Source organism: Mirounga angustirostris, unplaced genomic scaffold (assembly GCF_029215605.1).
Source record: "Mirounga angustirostris isolate CCGP_5_RB_7025 unplaced genomic scaffold, mMirAng1.0.hap1 SCAF_12, whole genome shotgun sequence".
In the NCBI taxonomy this organism is placed as follows: Eukaryota; Metazoa; Chordata; class Mammalia; order Carnivora; family Phocidae; genus Mirounga; species Mirounga angustirostris.
The window spans coordinates 96,235,972-96,249,833 of NW_026991720.1; the positions used below are offsets into that span (position 1 = coordinate 96,235,972).

Here is a 13,862-nt window from a genome sequence, read left to right on the forward strand (position 1 = left end):
CGACCCTCCCCGCAGACAGGTGCAGTCTCCTACAGGCGGAGCTAAAGGTCGCTCAGGGTGCTGCAGGAGCACAGGAAAGGGGACCCTGGAGAGGTCAGGTCATGCTTCTCAGAGGAAAAGGTGCTTTGCTCAGTCTTGAAATTTGAGTAGGAGTCAGACAGGAAACAAGATGTGAGGGAAGTAGAGACTGACTCGCATTATTGCAAAGGGGAGGCAAGCATCAGGTGAGGGGTTGGGGCAGATGGCAAACACTATGTTATAATAAATTCTAAATTTCATGTAATACTTTCTACTTCACAGATTGTACTTTTATTTTTATTTTTATTTATTTATTTATTAAGATTTTATTTATTTATTCATGAGAGACAGAGAGAGAGAGAGAGAGAAGCAGAGGGAGAAGCAGGCTCCCAAGGAGCAGGGAGCCCGATGCAGGACTCGATCCCAGGACCCTGGGATCATGACCTGAGCCGAAGGCAGACGCTTAACCGTCTGAGCCACCCAGGCGCCCCCAGATTGTACTTTTAATCTCAACACGACCACAACTGCGTAGGGAAAATGATACACTTCTTATTCATGTTCACTGATTAGGTGGATCAGAGTATTTTGAATATCTCAAACTTACTGTATTCAGTGTTAAAGCAGTGAATAAACAGCATTAATGTTAATTTTTGTCATCACATTATGAAATGTTTTAAAGCCTGTGTGCTTTTAAAACTAGCTGTGGGCTGGGCGCCTGGGTGGCTTAGTCGGTTAAGCATCTGCCTTCGGCTCAGGTCATGATCCTGGATTCTGGGATCGAGCCCCGCATCGGGCTCCCAGCTGGCTCAGTGGGGAGCCTGCTTCTCCCTCTCCCTCTGCCCTTCCCCCTGCTCACGCTCCGTCTCTCTCAAATAAATAAACAAATAAATAAAAATCTTAAAAAAATAAACCTAGCTGTGGGCTGAAACTAGTACAATGTTAAATGTCAACTATACCTCAGTTAAACAAAACTAGCCATGGAAATGAATATTTTAGAAGAGAGACCAACTTTTTGATAAGAGTTTGTAAAGATCATTTATTTATAAAAATCTGAGTCATAACCAAAAATTTTTAGATGATAGATTGAACACCTTCATTTTAGTAGTTTACCAATTTAACTACTGTCTCTTAGATTCTTTGTCTGACCTGAATATGAATTTTTGATTTATAGGCTACAACACGTTCATACATGAATCATTTTAATAACTTCCAGAATAGAAAACTTGGCCGAACTGCAGCTCTTCAAAGCAAATGGGTCCCTGCTTGGCTTACAGGGCCCTTGGTATAGTGTGCCCTGTGACAAAGAAAAGCTGTCTTACACTGTGAATGCAGTCTTGGCTCCTGACAGTACCCGGGAGGAATGCTTGGGATCTGTGGGCTTCTTTTCTCTCTCCCCCAAACCTTGTCTCAGTTTTTAGGCCACATTTTCTTAAAGCTACAAGAAGATGTCCTTCTAGGGTTATTACTACACATTAGGAAACTCTGCCAGTTGTTTCCAGACACAATTTAAGTTATAACTACCTTCAAACAACACAGTAGAAGAGAGCAGAACCATAGCTGGGGTCGGGGAGGAGAGGAGGCATGATCTTGAAAAGTTACAATAAAAGGACTCGCAAGACCGAGATCATTACTTGAATCCCTGTTATGCCAATGCTAGGGTTAATGAATGTTTATTGAGTGCTTACTGTGTGTGAGGCACATAGCCCTTTAACAAGGATTTTCTCATATAATCTGTATACCAACTCTCTGAAGTGGGCATTATTACTATCACCTGGGAAACTGAGGCTCAGAGCGGCTAAGAAACTTGCTAAGGGCACGGAACTAAGTGATTGTGTGAGGATCACACTTAGGCAGCCTGTCTCCTGTCCCCAGATTGCCACAGCTTCTCCCCAAAAGTGCATGGGAAGGGCACAAGAAAGTTGTATCCTAGAAAACACACCAGGCCTTGTCTGTCCCTTATGGTGGTCCTCCCCTGCCGGCGAGGCAGGTGTCTGTCTTAGATCCCAAGGTCATCCAGGAAATCCCCGTGCAGCTGATTCTCCAGCCCATGTTCTTTCCATCTTACCAGCAGTTTTCACACTTTGTAAAAATAACAAAAATACTTTTTTAATCCAAATCTTATGTGGCTAATCAGTGTATAGGAGAGTTAAAAGTTTCAGCTCTCCTGTTGAAACCAGCTGCTAGGAATAGTGTCGAAGCCATGCAGTCCGCTGCCTGCTCATCCTTCAGGGCCTGGGGAGAGCAGTGTTAGAAATCACCACCTCCCCCAGGCTTGCAAACACGTGCTGATACTAGGGATGTGGATGTGGCTGAACACCTCCCTGGAGAAGGTGAGCTGTAAGAGGCCTTTTTTGTAGGTAGTCCATGCCCAAGTTGACAAATGCAAATATTTGCAAATGAAGGTCTCACAGAGAGGGAGAGTGGAGAAGTTGTCTGTGAGTTTAAAGCTTGTGTTTTTGTTTGGGATGTCTGGAGCTGAGTGTTGTCCAAGCCCAGAACTCGCGTGGACCAGGGCCATCCTCAGCCCTACTCCATTCATTTGGCAGTACAGTGCCAACATTCAATATCCTCACTTAAATACATGACTAGGAGGTTAGGAAACCGGGTCTCCTCAGGTTTTTAGCAGATAGGACCACAAAATAAGGAAGTTATTCTATCAACATTTCCTCTGATGTCTCCGTACATATATGGCTATTGGCCTGGCTCCCCTTTTATGTACTTCAGATCTTTTCCTCTTAAACATACACCTCCACACTCTAGTGTAGGTCTTGGTGAGCTAGGTTAGCCAAAGGGGAGGATTCCTTTACACAGGTGGAAGGCAGCCCTGAGCTCCCTCCAACACCCAAAACATTCTTAAGGGACCTGCTTGGGTCCTTTTCCTGTAACCTCACACCTAAATCTTAAGCTTGATCAGGGACCATCAGTCTACAGGCAGAAAAACCCAAAAGGTAGCTTCCCTTCTTCCTTAGCAACACTGGTCTAACCTGCCCACCCCAGGCCTGACCTATTGCAGCCCAAAGGAAAAGGAGAGAGGAAATTTGAGGAATGGTGGCAGGGGAGGAAAAGGCTAGAGAACTTTAAGTGTACTCAAGATTTAACACCTTCCGTATTCACACTGAAAACTTTATCCGTTAGCACAATAGTCCAACAAAATTGCTTTGTCCTTCACCCTGACTCATCCCTTTAGGAAAAGAAAAGGGAGGGGAAAGCAAAGAGAAGTAGCCAGAGGCCAACCACAAGCCATCTCATTCCCAGAACTTTGTTCTAAGAAGAAGAGGGGAAAACTATATATGCGAGTATATATGTGTGAAAATGTTGAATCCAGAGTACCCATATTAATTTAAAATTGGAAAGAGGCTTAAATATTTGGCAATAATAAAAAATTATATAATCAATTGTGCATGGTATGCAGACAATAAAACAACACTATAGGATCATACAAATATTTAAAAATAAGTAAAAGCAGCATAATCAAAAATTACCCATACTTTGATTTGTATGCCAATAGGCAAAAATCCAAAAGGATTGTCTCAAGTTGAAGATTCTTTTATTTAGGTGAAGGGCCTGTGGAATTTTTTTTCATTTAGAACATCCCTAAATTCAATGCCGTATTGCTTTTAGAATGTGTTTTTAGAAGCAGATTTTATGTTTTTTCTGTCATGTTACTCAGTGAAGCTTCTTACTTTTTAGGTCAGAGCCTACCTAGGAGGTTTCCCTGTGTTTCACTAAGCAGATACCACGGCTCTGACCGGCTAAAAAGACAGAAAAGATAATCCTAGAGAAAGGAGGGACTTTGGAGAAGTGGAGTCTGTCCTCTTTGGATTTTAGATTTTTGTGAGTGCTGACCTTAGCAGGAAGTTGGAGGGAGGCAGATTTTGAAACAGAAACAGGTGCTTTGTTAATCAGCAGGGTTAGACTGGTGTTTTCTGGCATGTGCGTTGGACCATAGACTTCTTTGAGAATGTGATGAAAGCACTTCTTTCCATTAAAATGCACATACACATGGAAAAAACAGTTTTGCACACAAATCTCAGGTGGTGCATGGACTGCCTGTGGTCCTTATCTGGCTCTCTTTATCTGTGAGACTCAGAATAAAAACAAATGAGAGAAAGAGAGAAGAGGAGGGGGTTGGGGGGATGGGTTAAACAGGTGATGGGGATGCAGGATGTTGTGATGAGCACCGGGTGTTGTATAGAATTGTTGAATCACTATATTGTACACCAGAAACTAATCTAATACTGTATATTAACTAACTGGAATTAAAAACTTTTTAAAAAGTTACGGATAAGCCAGTCACAAAAGGAAAAAACAAACAAACTGATGTTCACACAAAAATCCCTGAATGAATTCCCTTGCCTGATGGCAAAATTCGATGAAGGACTGTTTGGCAGTAAAGTTGGGAACAATCACCCAAGGCCTTTGGGAGGCTGGTGGAGGTCCAGATGCCACTCCATTGAGCAGCAGCTTCAGGGAAGATGGGTGCACAATGAAAGCCTGTTACCAGATTCTCGGGTGCCAGCAAATATCCACTTGCCCTCCCTTGTAATCTCTGACATTTATGATTTTTGTCTTCGCAGTCCGCTCACATGGATTGAAGAGAAAGGGCCCGGTCTAAAACGGAACCGACATTTAAGCTTCCATTTTAAATCTGGGTCTCTGGAGAATATGCCAAATGTCGGAGTCAATAAGAATATTTTTCTGAAAGATCAAAATATATTTGTCCAGAAACTCCTGGGCCAGTTCTCTGAAAAGGAACTAGCTGCTGAACAGAAGCGCATCCTGCATTGCTTGTGGCTCGCAGAAGAAATCCAGAAGTACTGCTCCTCAAAGAAGTAAGAGAAGAACGCCTGCGGCACCTCTCAGATGGGACTATAGTTTCCTTTCATGAAGAGTTGACCTTTATCTCGATTCTTACAATTAAACATATCCTGGGTAAACAGGCTTTGTTTACTGTCCCGAGCTGTGTTGGGAGTGATATTTGGGAGTTGGGGGCAGGTGTTGTAGGGAGAACTACGCTTGGTTGAACTGAGCTAAATGCTTCATATGCCTGATTTCATTTACTCTTCCCAACAGCCCTATCAGATGGGTATTACCAGGTTTGTTTTCATTAGTACATTGGAAAATCTTGTCTCAATCACCCAGATAGTAAAGAGCAGAACCAGCCTTTAAACCCCACTCGTGCAAAATACTATATTGGAGCCTCCCTGCTTTAAGGAAATTTATTTCCCTCAGCAAACGTTCACTGGGCGACTATGGTAGGTGCTGGGGATTCTAAAAATGAATAGGACGTAGCCACTGCCCTCGATAACTCAGTGTCGAAAGGAAGCAAGTCACGCCAACTAGTCATTGTAATGTCATAGGTCCAGTAAAAGAGATACACCCCCGGTCACCTGGAGGAAGGTTGGGGGAGAAGCCTACAAACCAGATCTTGATAACTAGGTTAGCTGTGTAACAGTCAGAGGAGGGCTTTTCTGGCAGAGGACTGACCTGAGCAAAGTGAAGGCAGTGAGAAGCAGCCTGGTGAGTACCCTGGAACAGTGTTCCTGGAGTGTTGTGTCTGGAGGAGGGAGTCCCAGAGAGGTAAATCCGATTGTGGGATCCCTAGAAGTCAGATGAAGGAGCTGGCGTCTTATTTATTAGGCAGTGCAGAGGCATTGAAGAGTGTTATTTAAAGGGGGAGTGGTGTGGTCAGGTTTCCAGTTTAGGTAAAGCACTCGGAAGGCTGCCAGGAGGAGATGGTACTGGAGACCAAGGAGGAGGCATCCAGTTGAGACCCAAAAAATGTGTTCATACTGGCAGCCCTTGACTTATCTAGACTCACTGCTCCTGTTGAGAGAGTGCTGGCCTTGACGCAGACCTGCTTTTTCCTTTCAGTGGTGGTCCTGTTGCGTTTTCTTCAAAGCCTGTGTTAGATTTCTTGCCTTTGTAAATGTCTCCCTCTTGCTTTTTGCCTACTGCCACCCCATTGTGAGGTTTAATCAGTTCAGGAGCTAGGCAGTCATTGAAGTCAGCACTCTGTTTTCTACCTCGATTTCCATTATTCTATCACCATATACCACAAGGTAAAGCAGGCAGATATATTAATTTAAATATAAAAAACAAAAATCCTTAAGGTTCTTCCTTTATTTGCCATGTAAAACAATTTAATAAACAGTGGTCAATTGGTTCTCTTGTTTTGTTACTCACATCAAATATCCCTTGAGGCCAGGAAATATTCTATCTGTTTTTGTACAGCATCTAGCGTGAGGCAAATATCAAATATGATTAAAGTGTGTGCAATAGCATCTTCCATTGGGCCTGATCGCTCTACTGTTTCAAAAATATTGGCCATATTTGATACTAGAGGTGGAGATGGGTATTAAAACCAGAGCTTAAAGTGGTATAAGCCAGTTTTATTCAAGATTCCTGCAATAGAGGAAAACAGACCTCAGTACAGAACCAGGCCCAATTCCAAATACAACAGGGACAAGTGGGGGATTTATAGCCAAGGGGCAGGGTGGGGGTCAGGGGATGGAAAATTACTAAGAGGAAACGTCAAGGGTGGGGGGATTCTGTCTAAACCACCTTGATGAGGTTCTTGCTGAAGGCAGGTCGGCATGATCAGATACCAGGGGTGCAGGATGAGGAATTTGGTCAGATATTGAGGGTAGGGATTCTTACAGAACGGACTTAGTAGGATTTTCACTAAATTAGGCGATGCAAAGACAGACATGGAAATCCAAAGGTCAAGGCCTAGTTGAGAAGAGGGTTCAGAGGAGCCTGACTGAAGTTTGGTCATAGTCTTTGTCACGGGATATGTAGTTATGAACTGATGACTACTCATCTCAAGCTTGTTTCATGAGATTAAAAATGAAAACATCCATTAGTTTTACAAATTGGCAAGAGTTGCAGAAGGAGAAGGAAGGGGAGCTAGGAGAAAACAGAACCTGGAGAGATGGAGCAGCAGTCCTTTCTTTAAAAAAATATTTATTTATATTCAATTTAGGGGCGCCTGGGTGGCTCAGTCGGTTGAGCATCTGCCTTCGGCTCAGGTCATGATCCCAGGGTCCTGGGATCGAGCCCCACATCGGGCTCCCTGCTCCGCGGGAAGCCTGCTTCTCTCTCTCCCACTCCCCCTGCTTGTGTTCCCTCTTTCGCTGTGTCTCTCTCTGTCAAATAAATAAATAAAATCTTAAAATAAATTCACTTTAGTTAACATACTGTATTATAGTTTCAGGGGTAGAATTTAGTGATTCATCAGTTGCATACAACACCCAGTGCTCATCACAACCAGTGCCCTCCTTAATGCCCGGCACCCAGTTACCCCATCCCCCCCCACCTGCCCTCCAGCAACCCTCAGTTTGTTCCCTGTATTTAAAAGTCTCCTATGGTTTGCCTCCCTCTCTGTTTTAACCTTATTTTATTTTTCCTTCCCTTCCCCTATGTTCATCTGTTTTGTTTCTTACATTCCACATATGAGTGAAATATGGTAGTTGTCTTTCTCTGCCTGGCTTATTTTGCTCAGCATAATACTGTTTAGTTCCATCCACGTCACGGAGCAGCAAGCGGTCCTTCTTACTCTGCTGTTTACAACTGCCCTCCTTTTCCTTTGGGGCTGCTGGAGCCCTCTTGGCTCTACCCCACTGCAGCATTTCCCAAATACTCCTTCCTCTGAAGGCCAGCAGCCCCCCAATCCTAACTCTCTTCCAGGGTTTCACTGAAATAAAGAAGCCACAAGCATCCATTGCCATTTGTATAAAGTACCCGAAAGATGGTGACCTTTGCTTTCTCCCTTGCCTTAAGGCTATCTTGACTTCCTTGGAAAGCTTAGTGGGAAAGGGGGGATTTGAGGTCTGAGATTTCAGAACAAACTTGGCTTTCTGTCTAACTAGAAAAAGCCCTTTATCCCACTGTACTTGTAAGTGCTAGAAGGTCTTGTACTGTACCTGTACTTTATCCCACTATGTAAGTGTTAGGGGGTCTTCCAGGAGGAAAATAACAGTAGTGCCCTTGATCCTTCTCTGCTCCTAACCCAGTTCTGTGGTAGGAGCACCCTGCCTTAGTGGTAAAGCTGAAAAAGAGACTAAGCAACAAAGCCCAATCACCCTCTAGGTGCCCCTGAGTTCTCTGTCCATGTGGTAGGTGACAGGGGTAGGCTGTTCCACTGCAGTAGGGTGGCCTGAGGCTTTGAAAGAAAGTTGAGTTACTCTAAGAGAGGGCAGAGTAGCAAACCTTTTTGGCTATAGATCCCAGCCACATTCCCCAATCAGCTTTATTATAATAAAACTGATTTTTAAAAAAATTTCGTCTTTCTCCTGCATTTATAGCTGAGTTGGTCCCCAGAATTGGAAAGGAGAAAAAGGGATATTCCTTGCTGTCCTTGCTGGTCCCTTAAATCCCAACAGTAAATTCCCTCCTTATGGTCTGAAGGAATCAAGTGGAAAAAAAAGAAAAGAAAAAAAAACATTTTAGTCAATGACACTAGAGTTCCTCAAGAGGAGGCTTCTTTTGGGAAAGTCCCTGCTAAGCCAGTCTATTAATAGTGTTGATGTTGGAGATGGAGGAGGATAGGAGGGGGGCTGTAATAGAAGAGGAAGCCTTGGGGACCTAGGTTGATGGGTTGAAAGGAAAAAAAAACATAGACACATCTCTCCGCAAAAGTAATTAACAGGGATTTAATGGGAAGAGGGGAATAAGAGGTCCAAGACAACTAAGTCCTTGATACTCAAAATATGATATGCTGACCAGCATCCTTGGCTTTGCCTTGGCCTGGAAACTTGTTAGAAATGTAAATTCTCAGGCCCACCTTAGACCTACTGAACCAGAATCTGTATTTTAAGAGGATTGCATAGTGATTCATGTGCATATCAGTCTCTTGGAGCTTGTGGACTAGTAAGGAAGAAAAATGTTACTCAAATAATAAATGTTAAAGCACAGCTATGAAGAATGCTAAAAAGTGGATTTTAAAATCGTGTACTAGGGAGGGTTTTTCTAGGCAAGAAGTTAGGAAAGCCTTCCTAAAGAATGCACTGAAGTCCTGATCTACAGGTTTGTGAAGGGGTTTCTGAACTTTAAATGACTGGTCAAATGCAAGACATTGATATGAACTTAACTTCCTAAATTCCTTTTGAAGTCTTGTAACATTTCTCTGGTTTCTTCAGCTGCTTATAGACCTGATATCATTGCAAATTATACTTGGGAACAAATAGAAATGTTTTGGCATAAACCACCTCACACAGAAAAGTTGCTGTTATTTTCAAATAACAAACTCAATGATCAGCCCTGCTGTTTAATGTGACAAAGATATGTTTAGTAATTAAAAAATACAGATCTGGTGGAAGAGTAGGGGACCTCATTCATCTGGTCCCTCAAATTTAGCTGGATATCAAACCATTATGAACACCCACGGATTCAGCCTGAGTTGCAAGAAAATAATCTGGAACTCTACAAGCAGAAAAATGACTGCTTTTTGGAAGGTAGGAGGTGCAGAGTCAAGTAAATCTGCAGGGAGATATTGGAAGATAAATGAAGGGGGGAGGGAGCCTCCATAAGCTGGCTACCGGAAAGCAATCAACACCGGACTGCAATTTTGGAACCCTTAGAAATCTGCTCCAGTGAGAGAGATCCCTCTCTGAGAGGGGCTCGGGATGAAAAGGGCAGAATTCTAGGTGGGTCATGGTGGTCTCAGGATCCCAGGAGACACAGAACAAATGGGGGTGCCTAAACCGGTAGAGTGCCTGAGCAGTGGAGTGGGGAAACTGGCTAAGGTCAGACAGCCCAGGAGGGGTCACTCAGCTCAGGTCACCATAAACCGTGAGCCAGGCCAGTAGGGAGACCGCTCTTTGCCTGAGCACCCTGAAAAGGACTGGAACGTGCAGGCCATTTACCATCCTGTGAGAGGGACAAAATGGCTGTGCCCAAGACTGGACAACAGCTCTCAGGGTGGCAGTGGCCCTGGAAATGACAGTAGGGCGGCACCCAGCCGTAACCTGGGAGCAGCGGAGAATGATGCGAGTGCGAGCCCACAACCACTCGCGGTCACAAAGACACAAAGCACAGTGACACTCGCAGGTCCCTGGGACTTCCCCTGGAGGATTGCAGTGGGTGCGAACCGTGGGAGTCTGCAGAGTTTGGTGCCCACAGAAATGGAGACTGTTTGACCCAGAAAGTTTATTGAAGAAGGGGGACCACGATGTTGTGGCTCTGGGCCGGAGACACAGACACAGCCATTTTTGCTCTGACCCTCTGAAGAGGCATGGAAAGCTGCCAGGGAACAAAAGCCACACAGAGGACCAGTTACACTGAGCCCATCCCCCAGACAGGGGGTGTGGCAACTCCACCCAGGAGAAAACACCTGAGAAGCAGCAGAGCAGGCCCCTCCTCCAGAATACAGACTGGAAGAACAAGTGAATGACAAGCTTAGGGATCCCACAAGACTACAAAACTCCAGAGCCAGGGAAAAATAGTATGTTGAGCTCCAGGTGTTTCCTCATGACTCATTTTCCTTCAGTCTAAAATTTTCCATTTCTTTTTTCTTTTTTTTTTTTTACCTTTTTCCCGTTTCAACTATATTCTTATTTTATCAACTTGTGTTTTTAAGTTGTTTTTTAACTTCCATTTTTTCACGTCTACATTTTATAGATTTATGCTTCATTCTAGTCCTTTTTTTCACTCTATCCAATTACATATATATACAAGTCTTGCTTTCTTTGCGATTTTCAGATGTAGCCTCTTCTAACACACAGACCAAAATTCAATCAGGAACAAGTGGATCACTTTGCTTTGTCCACCCTGTGAGATTATAGTCTCTCTTCGCCCACCCCTTTTTATTTTGTTTTTTGTTTTGTTTTGGTTTGGTTTTGTGTGCTTTTCTTTTGCGGTTTCCAACTGCTTCAGATTTGTGTAGGGTGTATTTTGCTTGGGTTGTGGTTGATATTTTGGACTCTGCTCACTCGCTCACCCATCATTCTCTGGGCAGAATGACTAGAAGGAGGAATTCACAACAAAGGAAAGAACCAGAGGCAATATTCTCTGCCATAGAGCTAATCGATATGGATATAAGTAAGATGTCAGAGATGGAATTCAGGATAGCAATTACAATGTTACTAGCTGGGCTTGAAAAAAGCATAAATGACAGTAGAGAATCTCTAAGGGCGGAAGTAAGATCTACTCAGGCTGAACTTAAAAATGCTATGAATGAGATGCAGTCTAAATTGGATGCTCTAACAGCTAGTGTAAATGAAGTAGAAGAGAGAATAAGTGATCTAGAGAACAGGCTGATGGAAAGGAAGGAAGCTGAGGAAAAGAGAGAAAGACAACTTCAGAGCCCATGAAGAAAGGCTTCAGGAATTTAATGATGCCTTGAAATGAAACAATGTTAGAATTATCGGGACTCTAGAGGGGGTGGAGAGAGAGAGGGCTAGAAGGTATATTTGAGCAAATCATAGCTGAGAACTTCCCTAATCTGGGGAAGGAAACAAACATTCCTGTCCAAGAGGCAGAGAAGACCCCTCCCAAAATCAATAAAAATAGATCAACACCCGACAAATAGATAATAGTGAAGCTTGCAAATTTTAGAGAAAAAGAGAGAATACTGAGAAGCTCAAGACAGGAGGTTCCTTACCTACAGAAGGAGGAATGTCAGACTAACATCAGACCTATCCACAGAAACCTGGCAAGCCAGAGAGGGCTGGCATGATATATTCAGGGTATTCTATGAGAAGAACATGCAGCCAAGAATACTTTATCCAGCAAGGCTGCCATTCAGAGATAAAGAGCTTCCAGGACAGACAAACTGAAAGCATATGTGAACCACCAAGCCCTGCAAGAAATACTAAGGGGAATCCTGTAAGTGAAGAGAGAGCCCAAGAGTCACATAGACCAGAAAGAAACAGAGACAATCTACAAAAACAGGGACTTTGCAGGCAACACAATGGCACTAAAGTCATTACTTTCAATTGTTACTTTGAATGTAAATGGGCTTAATCTTCCCATCAAAAGACACAGGGTTTCAGATTGGATAAAAAGCAAGACCCATCCATATGCTGTCTAGAAGAGACTCATTTTAGACCTAAAGATAGCTCCAGATTGAAAGTGAGGGGATGAAGACCCATTTAACACACTAATGGACCTCAAAGCTGGGGTAGCAATCCTCATATCAGACAAATTAGATTTTAAACCAAAGATTGTAGTAAGGGATGAAGAGGGACACTATATCATACTTAAAGGGTCTATCCGACAAGAAGATCTAAGAACTGTAAATATTTATGTCTAACTTAGGAGCAGCCAATTCCATTCACCAATTAATAACAAAATTAAACACACTGATAATAATACAATAGTAGAAGATATCCATGTGTAATATCCATACACAGCAATGGACAGATCATCTAAGCAGAAGATGAACAAGGAAACAAGCGCTTTGAATAACACCCTGGACCAGATGGACTTCACCGATATATTCAGAGCATTTCATCCTAAAGCAACAGAATATGCATTCTTCTTGAGTGCACGTGGAACATTCTCCAGGATAGATCATATATTGGATCAAAAATCAGGTCTCAACTGGTACCAAAAGATTGGATTATTCCCTGCATATTTGTAGATCACAATACTTTAAAACTTGAACTCAATCACAAGAGGAAATTTCGAAGGAACTCAAACACTTGGAGGTTAAAGAAGACCCTACTAAAGAATGAATGGGTCAACCAGGAAATTAAGGAAGAATTAAACAAATTCACGGAAACAAATGAAAATGGAAACACAACAATTCAAAACCACTGGGATGCAATGAAGTATATAGCAATACAAGCCTTTCTCAAGAACCAGGAGGCGTCTCAAATACATAACCTGACCTTACACCTAAAGGAGCTGCAGAAAGAAGAGCAAGTAAGCCTCAATCTTGCAGGAGAAGAGAAATAATAAAGATTAAAGCAGAAATTAATGAAGTAGAAACCAAAAGAACAGTAGAACAGATCAACAAAACTAGGAGCTGGTTCTTTGAAAGAATTAATAAGATCCATAAATCTCTAGCTGGACTTATCAAAAAGAAAAGAGAAAGGACCTAAATAAAATCATGAATGAAAGGACCCAAATCAAATCATGAATGAAAGAGGAGAGATCACAACCAACACCAAGGAAATTAGGCAATCTGGAAGAAATGCATAAATTCCTAGAAACATATTCTACCATAACTGAAACAGGAATGGAAAACTTCAACAGACCCATAACTAGCAAGGAAATGGAAGCAGTAATCAAAAACCTCCCAACAAACAAGAGGTGGCCAACAGACACATGAAAAAGTGCTCAACATCGCTCGGCATCAGGGAAATCCAAATCAAAACCTCAATGAGATACCACCTCACACCAGTCAGAATGGCTAAAATTAACAAGTCAGGAAACGACAGATGTTGGCAGGGATGCGGAGAAAGGGGAACCCTCCTACACTGTTGGTGGGAATGCAAGCTGGTGCAGCCACTCTGGAAAACAGTATGGAGGTTCCTCAAAAAGTTGAAAATAGAGCTACCATATGATCTAGCAATTGCCCTACTTGGTATTTACCCCAAAGATACAAATGTAGGGATCAGAAGGGGCACCTGCACCCCGATGTTTATAGCAGCAATGTCCACAATAGCCAAACTGTGGAAAGAGTCAAGATGTCCATCGACAGGTGAATGGATAAAGATGTGGTGTGTACCCACACACACACACACACACACACACACACACACACACACACACTGGAATATTATGCAGCCATCAAAAATGAAATCTTGCCATTTGCAACAACATGGATAGAACTAGAGGGTATTACGCTAAGTGAAATAAGTCAATCAGAGAAAGATAAGTATCATATGATCTCACTG

General features: G+C 42.8%; 1 protein-coding gene across 1 annotated transcript in view; it reads left to right on the forward strand.

The window, feature by feature from the left end:
- The window catches only part of BLVRA (biliverdin reductase A), a 60,455-nt gene extending 55,496 nt beyond the window's left edge, over window positions 1-4,959 (forward strand). Inside the window, exon 8 of the mRNA XM_045864942.3 lies at window positions 4,596-4,959. Coding sequence (XP_045720898.2) covers window positions 4,596-4,854 — 259 coding nt within the window. The 3' untranslated portion in view covers window positions 4,855-4,959. The remainder of the gene's footprint in view (window positions 1-4,595) is intronic.
- The last annotated feature ends 8,903 nt before the right edge of the window (window positions 4,960-13,862 follow it).